At 40.4% G+C, this 15,696-nt stretch overlaps 2 protein-coding genes across 2 annotated transcripts; both read right to left on the bottom strand.

The window, feature by feature from the left end:
- Nucleotides 1-933: 933 nt before the first annotated feature.
- Nucleotides 934-3,094, bottom strand: LOC139390053 (IQ motif containing D). Its single transcript, XM_071137167.1, has 5 exons — nt 3,048-3,094; nt 2,095-2,773; nt 1,650-1,883; nt 1,454-1,525; nt 934-1,327 (listed from the first exon to the last, which is right to left on the bottom strand). The coding sequence occupies exons 2-5, from the start codon at nt 2,770-2,772 to the stop codon at nt 1,043-1,045; spliced, it is 1,269 nt and encodes a 422-aa protein (XP_070993268.1). The 5' UTR covers nt 2,773; nt 3,048-3,094; the 3' UTR covers nt 934-1,042.
- Nucleotides 3,095-11,544: 8,450 nt separating this feature from the next.
- LOC139389989 (polyubiquitin-like) lies at nt 11,545-12,794 on the bottom strand. The gene is made up of 2 exons (XM_071137056.1): nt 12,737-12,794; nt 11,545-12,310 (listed from the first exon to the last, which is right to left on the bottom strand). Exon 2 carries the CDS (start codon nt 12,299-12,301, stop codon nt 11,831-11,833), a length of 471 nt encoding a protein of 156 aa, XP_070993157.1. The 5' UTR covers nt 12,302-12,310; nt 12,737-12,794; the 3' UTR covers nt 11,545-11,830.
- Nucleotides 12,795-15,696: the final 2,902 nt, after the last annotated feature.

The following is a 15,696-nucleotide window of genomic DNA, read 5'->3' as shown; positions in this document are numbered from 1 at the left end:
ATAGAAAATAACTCAAGTAAAAGTGAATGTCACCCAGTAAAAAACAACTTGAGTAAAAGTCTAAAAGTATAGGGTTGTACATGTACTTAAATAGTGGTGAAAAAATAACTTGTCATACTTGCTATATATGCAATATATCAAATTCCTTATATTAAGCAAACCAGACGGCACAATTTTCTTGTTTATTTTATTTACGGAGAGCCAGGTGCACATTCCAACACTCAGACATAATTTACAAACAAACACAGTATTTGTGTTTAGTTAGTCCGCCAGATCAGAGTCAGTAGGGATGGCAAAGCTTTATATTGTTAGGTTTGTGAATTGGACCATATTGATGTCCTGCCTGAGCATTCAAAATGTTACTAGTACTTTTGGGTGTCAGGGAAAATGTATAGGAGTAAAAAGTACATATTTTCTTTAAGAATGTAATGGAGTAAAAGATGTCAAAAATATAAATATTAAAGTGCAGATACCCCTAAAAACGACTTTACACCACTGCTGTGGAGCAAACGTAGCATGATGACAATAATATTTCTGCAATCAGTGACACCTAGTCACCTAGTGGCAACTGTAGGGAATACTAACTATACATATCAATAGAGGGCCAAACTGTTTAGTGTTTCTCAAGCCTTGATCAAATGTATCCAACAATTGCATGGTGCCAGTTTTCTACTATTCTAACCAATTTTGCATAACAACTATAAATTGTTGAGTTCCATTTAAACGGATTCATTAATACAATACTGTACATGTTTCAATAAAAAATATTTTTAAACAATGGTTTAACAAAATTCCCTTTTCTTTTAAGAAACACTTAAAAATAGATAACATCAAACACAGGGTAGTAATCATACAATAGTAATCAAGAGCTTCGTTGCACAGTATTTATTGGAATAAACTCTGACACCTAAAAGGAAAACGTACAAAAGGAGAAAAGGAAAATGGATGTGTTTTTGGAGAGCTGACACTTCTTTCCCACAAATATAAAAACCATGCTGGAATAATGGACTGTCCTGGTCTAGCCGAGTTTTCCACAGGGCTGTTATTTGCCCTTCTTGCCTTTTCCCTTCTTGCCCTTGCTACCCTTCTTGCCCTTCCCCCTCATGGCTTTGCGGACACGGTGGCCCCTCCAGTAAGCCTGGATAATGGTGGATGCACGGCTCTTCTTTTCCAGCTCTTTCTGCTCCTCCTCCCTCCTCTCCTCGGCCAAACGCCGCTCCTCCTGGATCTGACTGAACTCCTGCTCCAGGACAGCATACGCCTCCTCTAGCTCTCTCAGCTCCTCCTTCTCCTCCTCATAGACCCTTGTCATGTCCTCCAGCTCAAACTGGGAGGGAGCAGACAACACAGAGAGAGATAGAGAGGGGGGTGGGGATTTACTAAGCATCACTAAAATCGTATTATTAATTGCTGTTAGTGGAAGATTTGTTAGGATTTTTTAGGGTTAGTCTACCTGTTTCTCTCCCATATCAGCATCATACTTCTGGATCCAGTTCTCTATTTCTGTCTCCACTTTATATTTTTTCTGCCAGGAGGGGAGGAGAACAACATTGAAAAAGTTATATTTCGCACTGCAGGATCTACTGCATGCATAGAAAATGTTTTAGATAAGGAGCAGGGGCTAGGGCTCTATTTCTGGGATCTCCCACCTTACGGAGCGAAGTCTCTACCTCGCGGTTCTCAGAAATCAGGTTGTTAAGCTGAACTCTCAGCTGATTGGCTTCCTGCTGCATGCGGGCCCGCCTCCCCTCTGAGGTCTTAGTGTCTGACTGGTTCTGCTTGTCGGCATCTTGCTGTGTCCGCAACACAAAGTCCTCAGAGATCTTCTCCATCTGGTGCAGAGAGCTCTTCAACTTCCTGATCACCTCATTTTTCTTAGAGGTCTTAGAGAGCAGGGGGTAGGGGGGTGAGGAGAGAGTGTAGAAGAGAGGGGGAAACAAGAGTGAGAGAGAAAGATAGAGAGAGCAGCAGAGAAAGTAGAGAGATTACGTTTTGGAGAACTGAGCTAGAATTATCATGGGTTAAATCTTTCAAGGTTTAAACTCTGGTGTAATACAAACAGTAGTATAATGACAATGAAAACTGTATCGGCACCTCAGCATCTCTGTCTTTGATGGCGGCAGCGACTTCCATCTCCAGTGTAGCAACCAGCTCCATGTTGTTGCCATGGCGCAGCGAAACCTCCTGCATGTAGCGTGTTCTTTGACGTTCCTCGGATGGGCTCGTGAGCAGTTTCTCTAACAGCACCCCCCGTAACTCCTGCAGCCCCCCTACCAGCCCTCGCACCCCTTCACTCACCCCCTGCCCCCCTACCTCTGCCTCACTCCTCAGGGCTCGGGTGGCGGCTGGATGAGCTCTCAGCAGTCTGAGCACGTTCCTCAGTGAGCTGGGGATGGCCTTTTCTAACTCTGCTCTCGTTCTCTCCCCTGCCTCCCCCTCAACCAGCTTCTGCCCCAGGCCCCCCAGCCTCTCTCCAAGGTGCTGGTGCTCCTGTAAGGCCCCCTCCAACTCCAACCCCACAGACAGCCCTCCCAGGCGGGACAGCACAGCCGGCAGCAAGGCTACCGTCTCCACCCTGGCGATGCAGTCTTCCAGCACCCCTGCGATGCGCTGAGTCTCCAAGGATGACAGCTTCTTCCGTGAAGGGTCCAGGATCTTTAAGAGGTCCTCCCTGAGCACTTTGGTCCGGGGCTGTGGACTGGGTTGGGGACTGGAGCACATCATTTGGGGACTAACATCCTCCAGGGGCTGTATGGCCACCTCTGCAGACATACTGCCATAGACAGGGGGGAATCTTATTAAACAATAAAACATCATGCCCAAATTAACACTATAACATCGGTCAATTCAGCATCACAAACACATTTACCACTAACGTTAGGACAATATTATTATTTGCTACCTACATTAACAGTTGCCTAATGTCTAGTGTAGTTTACTTTTAGATATAATGTACTTAACGTTAGCTACAAAAAGATAAAGATTCCATGCAGATAAAACATTTTATCAAGAAAACATAACGTTAGGCCTAAAGGAAAACAACATACCTCCTCTGAACTTAAACAGCACTTAAATAAAGCAAATCGAACCACACTAGCCACGTTACTGGCAGCAGCATAGAAAACAACATCACATCGATGTTGATAGTTTACAATACAGTTGCTAAGAGACCAAAGATGTGGGGTGGGGGAGGGGTCCATTCGCGTTGACGAAGAACTGAAATAAATTTGCATAAATAAATCATGCTCATGGTCATGCATTGTAATTTAGGCTCATTAGCTTGTTATATTACAACATTTTACTAAAGTCCGATTTATGGCGGCCGGTCTGTTTGATAAACTTTTGAATTTCAAGCTCAACTCTTGTTTTGAAAAACAAGGACTGCCTTTAGTCTCATAGCGCTGTATTATAATTGAAAGTGAACGCTACAGCCAGAGAGATACTCAATCGCACCAAACATTTCTGGTAAAAACCCATCGGTAAAACCTTGAATTCCCAATTTTTGTATTCGTTTCGCGCTGTTGGCGGTAGGTGCACTTGAATTCAGAAAACCTAGCACCGGGAAGTCAAAGTGTTCCAATTTTGAACCATTCAATGTGTCTGAATGTAGAACTCCGCCTACCCGGCAGACCCAGGGAGGAAATCAAATGCACCTATATCCCTACTTCTGGCCAATCAGACAGCTCAGATCACGGTGTCCGCACAGTTTCCTCGCAGAATGGACTGTAAAAATTTGTTTTGATAATGTGTGATTTCAAACCGTTTAAAACATTGACTAGAGAGAAGCTCAACGAATAGAGCAAGATCTGCTGTTTTTATGAGTAAGTTCATGTATAAGTTGTTATTCAGCACTGTCAACACTTTGTTTAATAGTTTTATAAGACAGAAAATGTTTCGTTAAGCTTTCATTGTTATTATTTGCGGCCTGTGTCTTTTATAATATCGAGGAATATTTCACTTTCTCTGGTCATAGGAGTAACAACATGAATTTGTACACGAGGCAGAAGTAATTCAGTGAGACTTAAAGATCATACCCCTTTTTTCAATTTTCGTCTAAAATGACATACGCAAATCTAACTGCCTGTAGCTCAGGACCTGAAGCAAGGATATGCATAATTCTGGATACTATTTGAAAGGAAACACTTTGACGTTTGTGGAAATGTGATCTTAATGTAGGAGAGTATAACATATTAGATCTGGTAAAAGATAATACAAACTAACAAACATGTGTTCCAGAGACAGCAGGGTTCAAACTGTGGAACCCAGATCCTACATTTGAATATAAAAATGGATTTTATCAAACAAAACTATGCTACCTTTTATCTCTGTGACCCTCAGGATGACAAATCAGAGCAAGACTACTGAATGTTAGTGAGTACATTATTTACCTTCAGAGGTGAATGTATCAAACCAGTTGCTGTGATAAAAGCGTTTTGTTCCTGTGCCCTCTCCTCAAACAGTAGCATGGTATTTTTTTCACCGTAATAGCTACAGTATATTGGACAGTGCAGTTAGATGAACAAGAATTTAAACTTTCTGCCGATATAAGACATGTCTATGTCCTGGAAAGTTGGCTGTTACTTAAAACGTAATTCTGGTCACTATGCATAGTCACTTTAATAACTCTACCTACTACCTCAACTAACTGTTGCCCCCGCACATTGACTCTTTACCGGTACCCCCCTGTATATAGTATTGTTATTTTACTGCTGCTCTTTAATTACTTGTTACTTATATTTCTTATTTGTATCCATATTTTTTTAAACTGCACTGTTGGTTAGGGGCTTGTCAGTAAGCATTTCATTGTAAGTTCTACACCTGTTGTATTCGGAGCATTTGACTAATTTGATTTGATTAGCGCACGTTAGCAACAACTGTCCCGGTTTAGGGACACCGATGTTATGTGTGTAAGATGGCACAGTGATGCCATCTGTTGGTAAATGTTCTTTACTGCAACTCTTGTGTTTTACCGGGGTGCTTGAGATACCCGGATGTGTTGTGATGTACTGAACAAGACTGGTTTCTCGCATCAATGCCTCTGTCTTGTCATTTAACATTCAAACAACCGATCCCATAGAGGTTAAAAACAGTTCTGTAACAATTAGGTTTGTGCAGTAGGCTATAGGCCCAATACATTATCACTGCATATTGGCTATGCTTGAATTGCCCTGCCAATGTTGTTCTTCTCAGACCATTTTCAAATTATTTTAAGTATATGATCACACTTCTAATAGATCATTTGTTGTATTACTTGTGAGGCACAGCTGACTGAGCATAATACATTGTTTAGTTTTTTTTACTGGACTGATGGTCAGCCTGAGGGGAACGGAGGATCACTCCATCCCCGGTGAGGCCCTCCTCTCTCCACCCCTCCACTGAGAAAACGGGACACAGTCTTCCAGCTGATGGCGAAACTTAATGTTGCATAGGCTTATGTTTTATAAGTCATGTTCAGAAACAGTCAGCTGTATATCTCGGCTTGCATTTTGACTCAAAGTGATCTTGACTCAAAGTTTGGTGACCACTGTATTAGAGAAAGGAGGAGATAGGAATCCCTTTGGTCAATGAACGGAGGATAATGCCTATGTAGCGATTTCAGTGCCCACAGAAATGTTTTTTGAATTCCATACTTTGTAATTTTTATTACGATAGTTTAAAATTGTATATTGAATTCAGTTTTCAAATTAAATTTCAATTGAATTGAATATTCAAGTTCAATATTTATATATTCCGTTTCGTTGTTTTATTTATTTAATTCACCTTTATTTGTTGTCTGTGTATCAAGTTTACAAACTATCAATTCAAGTTGATCAAAGTTTCACATATTCAACTTCTCAGATCCATTCAGATTCCGTTTTCAAATGAAGTTCTCTAAATTAAGATTCAAAACAAGTGACATCGTCCACATTGCCAAAGATGGTCTATTATATTGACAAGATAGTCAAGTGACCGCTCTAACAATGGAAATACATGTCCTCAAAGATGGAAGACGAATTTGTCTGGAAGGGATATACAGTGGGGAGAACAAGTATTTGATACACTGCCGATTTTGCAGGTTTTCCTACTTACAAAGCATGTAGAGGTCTGTAATTTTTATCATAGGTACACTAACAGGTCTGCATGAGACGGAATTCGTACTGGTTGGTAGGTGATCAAATACTTATGTCATGCAATAAAATGCAAATTAATTACTTAAAAATCATACAATGTAATTTTCTGGATTGTTGTTTTATATTCCGTCTCTCGCAGTTGAAGTGTACCTATGATAAGAATTACAGACCTCTACATGCAAGGAAAACCTGCCAAATCGGTAGTGTATCAAATACTTGTTCTCCCCACTGTATATACACTACATGACAAAAAGTATGTGGACACCTGCTCGTCGAACATATCATTCCAAAATGATGGGCTTTAATATGGAGTTGGTCCCCCCTTTGCTGCTATAACAGTCTCCACTCTCCTGGGAAAGCTTTCCTCTAGATGTTGGAACATTGCTATGGGGACTCCCATTCAGCCACAAGAGCATTAGTGAGGTCAATCACTGATGTTGGGTGATTAGGTCTGGCTCAGAGTCGGTGTTCCAATTCGTCTCAAAAGTGTTTGATTGAGTTGAGGTCAGGGCTCTATGCAGGCCAGTGAAGTTCTTCCACACCGATCTTGAAAAAACAATTTCTGTATGGACCTCGCTTTGGACATTGTTATGCTGAAACAGGAAAGGACCTTCCCCAAATTGTTGCCACAAAGTTGGAAGCACAGAATTGTCTAGAATGTCATTGTATGCTGTAGCGTTAATATTTCCCTTCACTGGAACTAAGGGGCCTAGCCCGAACCATGAAAAACAGACCCAGACCAATATTCCTCCTCCACCATACTTTACAGTTGGCATTCGGGCAGGTAGCGTTCTCCTGGCATCCTCTAAACCCAGATTAGTCCGTAAATGGTGATTTTAGGCTTGTGTGCGGCTGCTTGGCCATGGAAACCCATTTCATGAAGATCCCTACAAACAGCTATTGTGCTGACGTTGCTTCCAGAAAAAGTTTGGAACTCGGTAGTGAGTGTTGCAACCGAGGACAGACGATTTATATTCGCTACATGCTTCAGCACTCGGCGGTCCCATTCTGTGAGCTTGTGTGGCCTACCACTTTGTGGCTGAGTCGATGTTGCTCCTAGACGTTTTCATTTCATAATAACAGCACTTACAGTTGACCGGGACAGCTCTAGCAGGGTAGAAATTTGATGAACTGACTTGTTGGAAAGGTGGCATCCTGTGACGGTGCCACATTGAAAGTCAGAGATTTTCAGTCAGGCCATTCTACTGTCAATGTTTGTCTATGGAGATTGCATGGCTGTGTGCTCAATTTTATACATCTGTCAGCAACGGGTATGGCTGAAATAGCTGAATCCACTTATATGAAGGGGTGTCTAAATACTTTTTCATATACAGTGTAGCTTTTGTGAAAATTGACTTTTCGTAGCAGGTTTAGGAGAACTTACGCAGCAGGTTATGATAATTACTGTAGCAGGTTAGGATAATTTAGGTTAAGGTTAGGAAAAGGGTAAGGATTAGATAAAATACACAAAAAACAACAACTTTAAAATTAAATAACTTTTGATGTCAATTTGGCAAAAGCTGTATCCCTTCTAGACATGACCATAGAAGACAGGCGGGGAGAGGCGAAATCAGGTGGGACCATTCTAGCCAATGAGAGGGCACATACGTGTGTACACTGCATAAAGATAGAAGACTCATCTTTGTATCTGTGCAATTATAGCGTCTGTGACAGCATGGGAAGTGCCATTGAGGCAATCTCCATTTTAATGTGAATTTCTTCTTTTTCATTGGCTGATTGCTCCCAACTCATAGGAATCCCCACTCAGTTGACAACTATAAAATGGTGGAAGCCCTCAATGGCAAACTCCATGTTAAAACGAGTTATAGCCATGTTGAGTCCTCCATCTCTGTGACAACAGGCACAACTCAGATATTTATTTTAAAAATATATTTAACCTTTATTTAAGATATAAAGTCATTTTTTTCAAAGTTGAGGAAATACCATGTGTGTCCGCTAATAACAGAGCATTAGTAACAACCTAACCATTATGACACTTCTATTCGGTCAAATAAGCCGCACGCAGCAAATGAGCAATTCAATATTTTTGTTGACCAAATTCGACACTCATTAACCTCCATAAAAAATGTCCTCACTTGTTGGGCTTATTTTCGTGGCCAGATTTTAGCCGGGATAAATACTTTCCCTTCGCCTATTCCTCTCTGAAGTTGCTCATTACTGGACCTGCCAGCCATTACATTTACCAGCCCATGGTGCCTACCACTGTTCCATACTGCATGGTGAAACGCTTGCTCTTAGACCGCCTTATCTTCGCCCCTGCATTCCTGCTGCTTTTCTTCTTTGTTATGAACATCCTGGAGGTAAGTCAGCTGCTCCACTATGGAGTCTCCTGTACCATACACCTGACTAACTCTCACGGCTTAGATATAACACGGTGTCATAGTGCAATGTAACAGTCCCATATCAAACTTGGTACTACTCTGTGGAAGTTCAAACTTTAAGCAGGGGCTACTTATTAGTTTGTCAGTTTAGGTTGGGCCTAGTGAAATTATGCAGTACTACTCAGACAGTTAATTTCCATTAGTGGTTCATTAATTACATTCTAATCCAGACTATTGCCATGGCTGAACATTCATTTTCATCCATTCTAATGCTATTTTAGGGTAAGAGGTGGGCAGACTTCCAGAGCAAAGTGAAAAGTAGTTATTGGCCTGCCTTGAAGATGAAAGTGTGTACCCCCTTCCAGTTCATCAACATCAGCTACAGTGCCTTGCGAAAGTATTCGGCCCCCTTGAACTTTGCGACCTTTTGCCACATTTCAGGCTTCAAACATAAAGATATAAAACTGTATTTTTGTGAAGAATCAACAACAAGTGGGACACAATCATGAAGTGGAACGACATTTATTGGATATTTCAAACTTTTTTAACAAATCAAAAACTGAAAAATTGGGCGTGCAAAATTATTCAGCCCCTTTACTTTCAGTACAGCAAACTCTCTCCAGAAGTTCAGTGAGGATCTCTGAATGATCCAATGTTGACCTAAATGACTAATGATGATAAATACAATCCACCTGTGTGTAATCAAGTCTCCGTATAAATGCACCTGCACTGTGATAGTCTCAGAGGTCCGTCAAAAGCGCAGAGAGCATCATGAAGAATAAGGAACACACCAGGCAGGTCCGAGATACTGTTGTGAAGAAGTTTAAAGCCGGATTTGGATACAAAAAGATCATCCCAAGGAGCACTGTGCAAGCGATAATATTGAAATGGAAGGAGTATCAGACCACTGCAAATCATCTACCAAGACCTGGCCGTCCCTCTAAACTTTCAGCTCATACAAGGAGAAGACTGATCAGAGATGCAGCCAAGAGGCCCATGATCACTCTGGATGAACTGCAGAGATCTACAGCTGAGGTGGGAGACTCTGTCCATAGGACAACAATCAGTCGTATATTGCACAAATCTGGCCTTTATGGAAGAGTGGCAAGAAGAAAGCCATTTCTTAAAGATATCCATAAAAAGTGTCGTTTAAAGTTTGCCACAAGCCACCTGGGAGACACACCAAACATGTGGAAGAAGGTGCTCTGGTCAGATGAAACCAAAATTGAACTTTTTGGCAACAATGCAAAACGTTATGTTTGGCGTAAAAGCAACACACCATCCCCACTGTCAAACATGGTGGTGGCAGCATCATGGTTTGGGCCTGCTTTTCTTCAGCAGGGACAGGGAAGATGGTTAAAATTGATGGGAAGATGGATGGAGCCAAATACGGGACCATTCTGGAAGAAAACCTGATGGAGTCTGCAAAAGACCTGAGACTGGGACGGAGATTTGTCTTCCAACAAGACAATGATCCAAAACATAAAGCAAAATCTACAATGGAATGGTTCAAAAATCAACATATCCAGGTGTTAGAATGGCCAAGTCAAAGTCCAGACCTGAATCTAATCGAGAATCTGTGGAAAGAACTGAAAACTGCTGTTCACAAATGCTCTCCATCCAACCTCACTGAGCTCGAGCTGTTTTGCAAGGAGGAATGGGAAAAAATTTAGTCTCTCGATGTGCAAAACTGATAGAGACATACCCCAAGCGACTTACAGCTGTAATCGCAGCAAAAGGTGGCGCTACAAAGTATTAACTTAAGGGGGCTGAATAATTTTGCACGCCCAATTTTTCAGTTTTTGGTTTGTTAAAAAAGTTTGAAATATCCAATAAATGTTGTTCCACTTCATGATTGTGTCCCACTTGTTGTTGATTCTTCACAAAAAAATACAGTTTTATATCTTTATGTTTGAAGCCTGAAATGTGGCAAAAGGTCGCAAAGTTCAAGGGGGCCGAATACTTTCGCAAGGCACTGTATATGGCTGTAGAGGTGAGCAGTTCTCACTGGCTTTTCTTTTATGGATTAATCTGGAATGTAGTGGTGCTCTGTTACCAATATGTGTTGTTGTGTTTTCAGTTTTCAGTGCTGTTTGCCAACATGGTGGCCTTATTTTGGTATGCTTACCTTGCGTCTGCGAGGAAGTGAGACTCCCAAGATCTTCTCCCTGATTACTGAAGTAAGAAGGCACAGGGTGTGCCTCTGAAGCTGCAGAACGTTACAAGGATAGGTCTGTGAATGCCAGTGCAGCAAGCTGGTACAATCAGGCAAATTATCTGGGGTGGTGTGTAGGACTTCAGTCACACAATATACAAGGTACTGCACTACTACACTAATGTCTTAGGTCTCTCTTTATGTGGTGTTGTGGTGTATCTCTTGTCGTGATGTGTGTTTTGTTCTATATATATATAATATATATATATATTATTATTATTTTTATTTGTATTTTTTTTGAAACCCCTGTCCCCGCATGAGGCCTTTTGCCTTCTGTTAGGTTGTCATTGTAAATAAGAATTTGTTCTTAACTGACTTGCCTAAATTAAATAAAGGCCAAATGAAAAAATACAAATAAATGAAATCCTAATACATCCAATGTGTTGCTCACATGCAAAATAACTTATATCTGAAATGTTCAATCTTAATTGTTACTTCTTGAATAAATTGAAATACTTGAGTATTCTCCTTTGAGCCAAGGTTAATTTTGGTTTGAACAATGTTATATATTCTTGTTTGATTAAAAAAAATATTTGTATAATTTAAGTTGAAGCAAAGCAAATGTGCTGTAGGAAATAAATAACAGTAACTGTTTCAATCTTGAAGGCAACTCATTTAACACCATATGAATATGCAATGTTAAGATTGTTATCAAACCACAACGTATTGTGTATATTACTGACTAGGCCCACCTGTAGTTTCCTTATGTGGACTGCATTGTTTTAGTTTGAGTCTCAACTCAACTGTAAATGTGACTGCTGTCAATATCAGGTCAAATAAGGGAGAACGGACTGAAACTGGCAAATCATTTTACATCCTGATGTACAGTATTTGTTTTAACCCTATTTTTTAAATGAAAACAAGAACCAGTCCAGTATCCAGTATCTATCATGTTGCTTTATTTTTTTATGAGTTGGAGCCATAACAACGATAGTAGACTGCTTGAGTTTTATACTTGTTTATTACTTGATTACAATCTAATTTACAATATTTTAACATACAGTAAGCCTATATCAGCAATGCTTAATTTAAAGTTGACAATTTAATACAAATGTTATATAACAATGATAATTTCTGGACTAGCTTTTTCTCTATAGACATGGAATGCATAATAAGTTAAGGGCTTCGGGTGACCGGTGGTTTCAGGTCGATACTGGGTGTCTTCAGCCTCCCCTTAGACGGAGCGTCAGGTGAATAGTGCTTAGATTTCTGACACCATAGTCTTCCAGTTTCTTTCTATCATCGAGCTGCTTGCCCTCGTGAATCAGCCTCTGTTGGTCGGCTGGGACTCCCTCCTTGTTTTGGACCTTGGCTTTGAACTGGGTTACAGTCTCACCTGACACCACCTCATATGTGTGCGTCTGGCCCTTTTCGTTTTTCAGGAACACCTGGATATGAGTGGGTTCTGTAATCAGCACCATCACTTTGGATCCTGAATGCAGGCCATAGTCACTCAAAGTTTTTGAATCATCGCTGAGACTGATGTTGTTCCCATTGACACCTGACAGCCTCTGCCTTTCCATGGCCACTCCAAAGTGTTGGTTGATCAGACTCTTGAGCGACCCCAGAGTGGTGTGTGGCTGAACCGTCAGGGGATGTGAGTCCCCATTCAACAGTGTTATAGTGAGTTCCATGATAGATATCTGAAAGAGGATTTCATGTATTATTTATTTGGCCTTACAATAGCATAGCTCAATTGAATGATTTAGTCTTAACACTTTACTTAAAGCCTGCAGGTATAATGCTTTATAACTTGTTAAAAAGCATGTATGATCCTTTATAATGTCTTATAATAAGGGTTACAATATGTCATGTCTCATCTCTATCAACATTTCAGCTGACTTGTGGCTATTTAGTGAGATTCATTAAGAAATGATTGAAAGACCTGAGGGAGTCATTATAACTTATTTACAAACAGGCTTTAATTAGGGTTTACCATTTTTTCAGACGATTGTAATACCTGACATAATATAAGATAATTTACTTGATACACTATTAAGCTTTTTTTATCCAGCACATTTCTGTATGGCAGGCCTATTGTAGCCTTATAATGTAAAAACATGATTTACCTTTTCAGTAGATAGGCCTATTATTGTGAAGTCTTGCAAGTTGAAAGATGATGACAGCTCTGTCACCGTCTGCAGCTGAGCCGGGTATATAACAGCTGATAAACCCCGCCCCTCAAATTAAGGTTCGTTTTCCCCTCTGCCTTCTTGCCCCTTTCGGTTTCTATTCTCAGTTAATAATACTGACGTAGGCAACTGTTGTTGGCAGAAAGCTGAGTGCAATAAATGATTTCTATGTTATTCAGTTAAGACTTAATAGAATACTAGCCTACTACTAACCCCATGAAAAACAGTAGCCCAATGACAACTTGGTGCCAATGTTTCTACATTCCATATCAGTCTAGATCATTTCCAATCAATCACACACCCACAGATATGTCAGTGTTGTAACGTTGACTATAGATATTCCAGATATTACTGGAATAATTAATTGATCTAATTTATTGTAATTAATTTGGTTATCCTATCCAAATTAATCAAACGTGGGGAACCATTAAGGTTTTATATAGAGATCCCTTTAATGAACTCTATCGTAGTTATCATTAACCATTGTACCAATCCTATATCAACAATAGTCTTAATTAACAGTCAGTTACTATGTTCTCATTCTGAAAGTCAAAAATTCAAGGACCCAATCACTTGTAAATGAACGCAAGGCCACAGATCATTTCTTTTTACGGTTTTATTTACAATACTAAATAAGTTGGAAAATTAGGTAGTTGACAGAGTAAGGCAGTGTATAGGCTAACGGAATACAACACAGTTGTTGAGGTTTGTATCTCCACTCTACATGAATGTACGTACTTGAACTCAGCAAACACAACAAAGAGTACATACATTCACCAGACTTTTGAGGACAAGATGGTCTTATCAACTGAAGGAAAATACAAGATGGTCCACCAAAACTGCACCACCGTGAAGTTATAGATGTATCCACCCTGTCACGTCTGCTCCTGCTCTTCCCTCCCCGGGGCGCTTGGGGGCACCAGGTTGCCCTGCATCACGCGCTCCCATCCATCCATCACGCGCATCAGCGTTATTGGACTCACCTGGACTCACTTATCACCTGTTTATTTCCTCCCCTATATTTGTCAGTTCCCTGCTGCTGCATTGTATTGTTTTTGTCTTTAGTATTTGTTTGCTGACGCTGTTCCTGTCTCGTTCCATGTCAGTCCTCATTAAATGTTTTACTCCCGGTACCTTCTTCGTCTCTCCAGCGTTATCGCATGTGACACACCCGGAGTCGCCAGTGGCTAGGCTTTCAGTTCGCATCCGAATGTGGCAAATGCAGCAACAGTATTAATCATGATATGTAATTAAGACTAACAGTCTTACAATAATCAGTGGGTAAAATACCGGGGAAGCAAAGCCAGGGGGGAAAGGCCATATTACAACCTATGTAGTGATGTGATAATTGCGTTGTTTGCTCTGTAACCTGTTCGTTAATATGCCTACACACCGTGATATATACAGTTGAAGTCAGAAATGTACATACACTTAAGTTGGAGTCAATAAAACTCGTTTTTCAACCACTCCACAAATTTCTTGTTAACAAACTATAGTTTTGGCAAGTCGGTTAGGACATCTACTTTGTGCATGACACAAGTCATTTTTCCAACAATTGTTTACAAACATATTATTTCACTTATAATTCACTGTATCACAATTCCAGTGGGTCAGAAGTTTACATACACTTAAGTTGACTGTGCCTTTAAACAGCTTAGAAAATTACTGAAAATGATGTCATGGCTTTAGAAGCTTCTGATAGGCTAATTGACTTAATTTGATTCAATTTGAGGTGTACCTGTGGATGTATTTCAAGGCCTACCTTCAAACTCAGTGCCTCTTTGCTTGACATCATGGGAAAATCAAAATAAATCAGCAAAGACCTCAGAAAAAAATTGTAGACCTCCACATGTCTGGTTCATCCCTGGGAGCAATTTCCAAACGCCTGAAGGTACCACGTTCATCTGTACAAACAATAGTACGCAAGTATAAACACCTTTGGACCAAGCAGCTGTCATACCACTCAGGAAGGAGATGGGTTCTGTCTCCTAGATATGAATGTACTTTGGTGCGAAAAGTGCAAATCAATGTCAGAAAATTAAGTAGAATCACAAGTCCAAATCCCTATCTCCATCCATGGTTAATTTAGGAAAGAGACGATTTTAGCTAGCTAGCCACCAGAGGAAGACACAACAAGATGTAACAATTCAAGATTTCTGTTAATGACATTTGGTTTCAAATGCGATGTGATTGGTGTGATGCCAAATCCAAACTGGCTTCCCTTGACACTTGTTTTTAGTGCACCAGGGCCATTCACAGTTGAGCTCACTCAGTTTAGCTCAACACTGACTGGCTATTAATTAATAATTTTTTTTACAAAGGGAGGCCAAATACTTGCTGGCTTCTCTTGCGTTGGCGGCAACAATGTCATACTCTTTTTTTTTTAACAGCATAGATGGGCTACACAGAGAGAGAGAGCGGCACTGTTCACATTTCACCTCTGATGTCCTGTTAGTAAAATACAAAGACATTTTACACTGAACAAAAATATAAAGTGTTGGTCCCATGTTTCATGAGCTGAAATAGAAGATCCCAGAAATGTCCCATATGCACAAAAAACGAATTTCTCTCATTCTGTACACATTTGTTTACATCCCTGTTAGTGAGCATTTCTCCTTTACTGAGATAATCCATCCACCTGACAGTTGTGGCACATCAAGAATCTGATTAAACAGCAATATCATTACACAGGTGCACCTTGTGCTGGGGACAATAAAATAACACTCTAAAGTGTGCAGTTTTGTCACACAACACAATTTCACAGATGTCTCAAGTTTTGAGGGAGCGTGCAATTGGCATGCTGACCGCAAGAATGTCCACCAGAGCTATTGCCAGATAATGTAATGTTCTGAAACACAGCTGAAAATGTCCCAGTTCTTCTATGGCCTGCATACTCA

Source organism: Oncorhynchus clarkii, chromosome 30 (genome assembly GCF_045791955.1).
Source record: "Oncorhynchus clarkii lewisi isolate Uvic-CL-2024 chromosome 30, UVic_Ocla_1.0, whole genome shotgun sequence".
NCBI classification, from domain to species: Eukaryota; Metazoa; Chordata; class Actinopteri; order Salmoniformes; family Salmonidae; genus Oncorhynchus; species Oncorhynchus clarkii.
The sequence above is the reverse complement of the archived record's forward strand: the minus strand, read 5'-3'. Positions and strand labels throughout refer to the sequence as shown.

What these genes read in the sequence shown, in the direction of transcription:
- LOC139390053 (XM_071137167.1), bottom strand. Translation starts at nt 2,772, where the DNA reads ATGTCTGCAGAGGTGGCCATACAGCCCCTGGAGGATGTTAGTCCCCAA. An exon ending in TCAAAGACAGAGATGCTGAG is followed by an intron (nt 1,884 to 2,094) that starts GTGCCGATACAG and finishes CTGCTCTCTAAG; the next exon opens with ACCTCTAAGAAAAATGAGGT. An exon ending in CTGATATGGGAGAGAAACAG is followed by an intron (nt 1,328 to 1,453) that starts GTAGACTAACCC and finishes GCTCCCTCCCAG; the next exon opens with TTTGAGCTGGAGGACATGAC.
- LOC139389989 (XM_071137056.1), bottom strand. Translation starts at nt 12,301, where the DNA reads ATGGAACTCACTATAACACTGTTGAATGGGGACTCACATCCCCTGACG.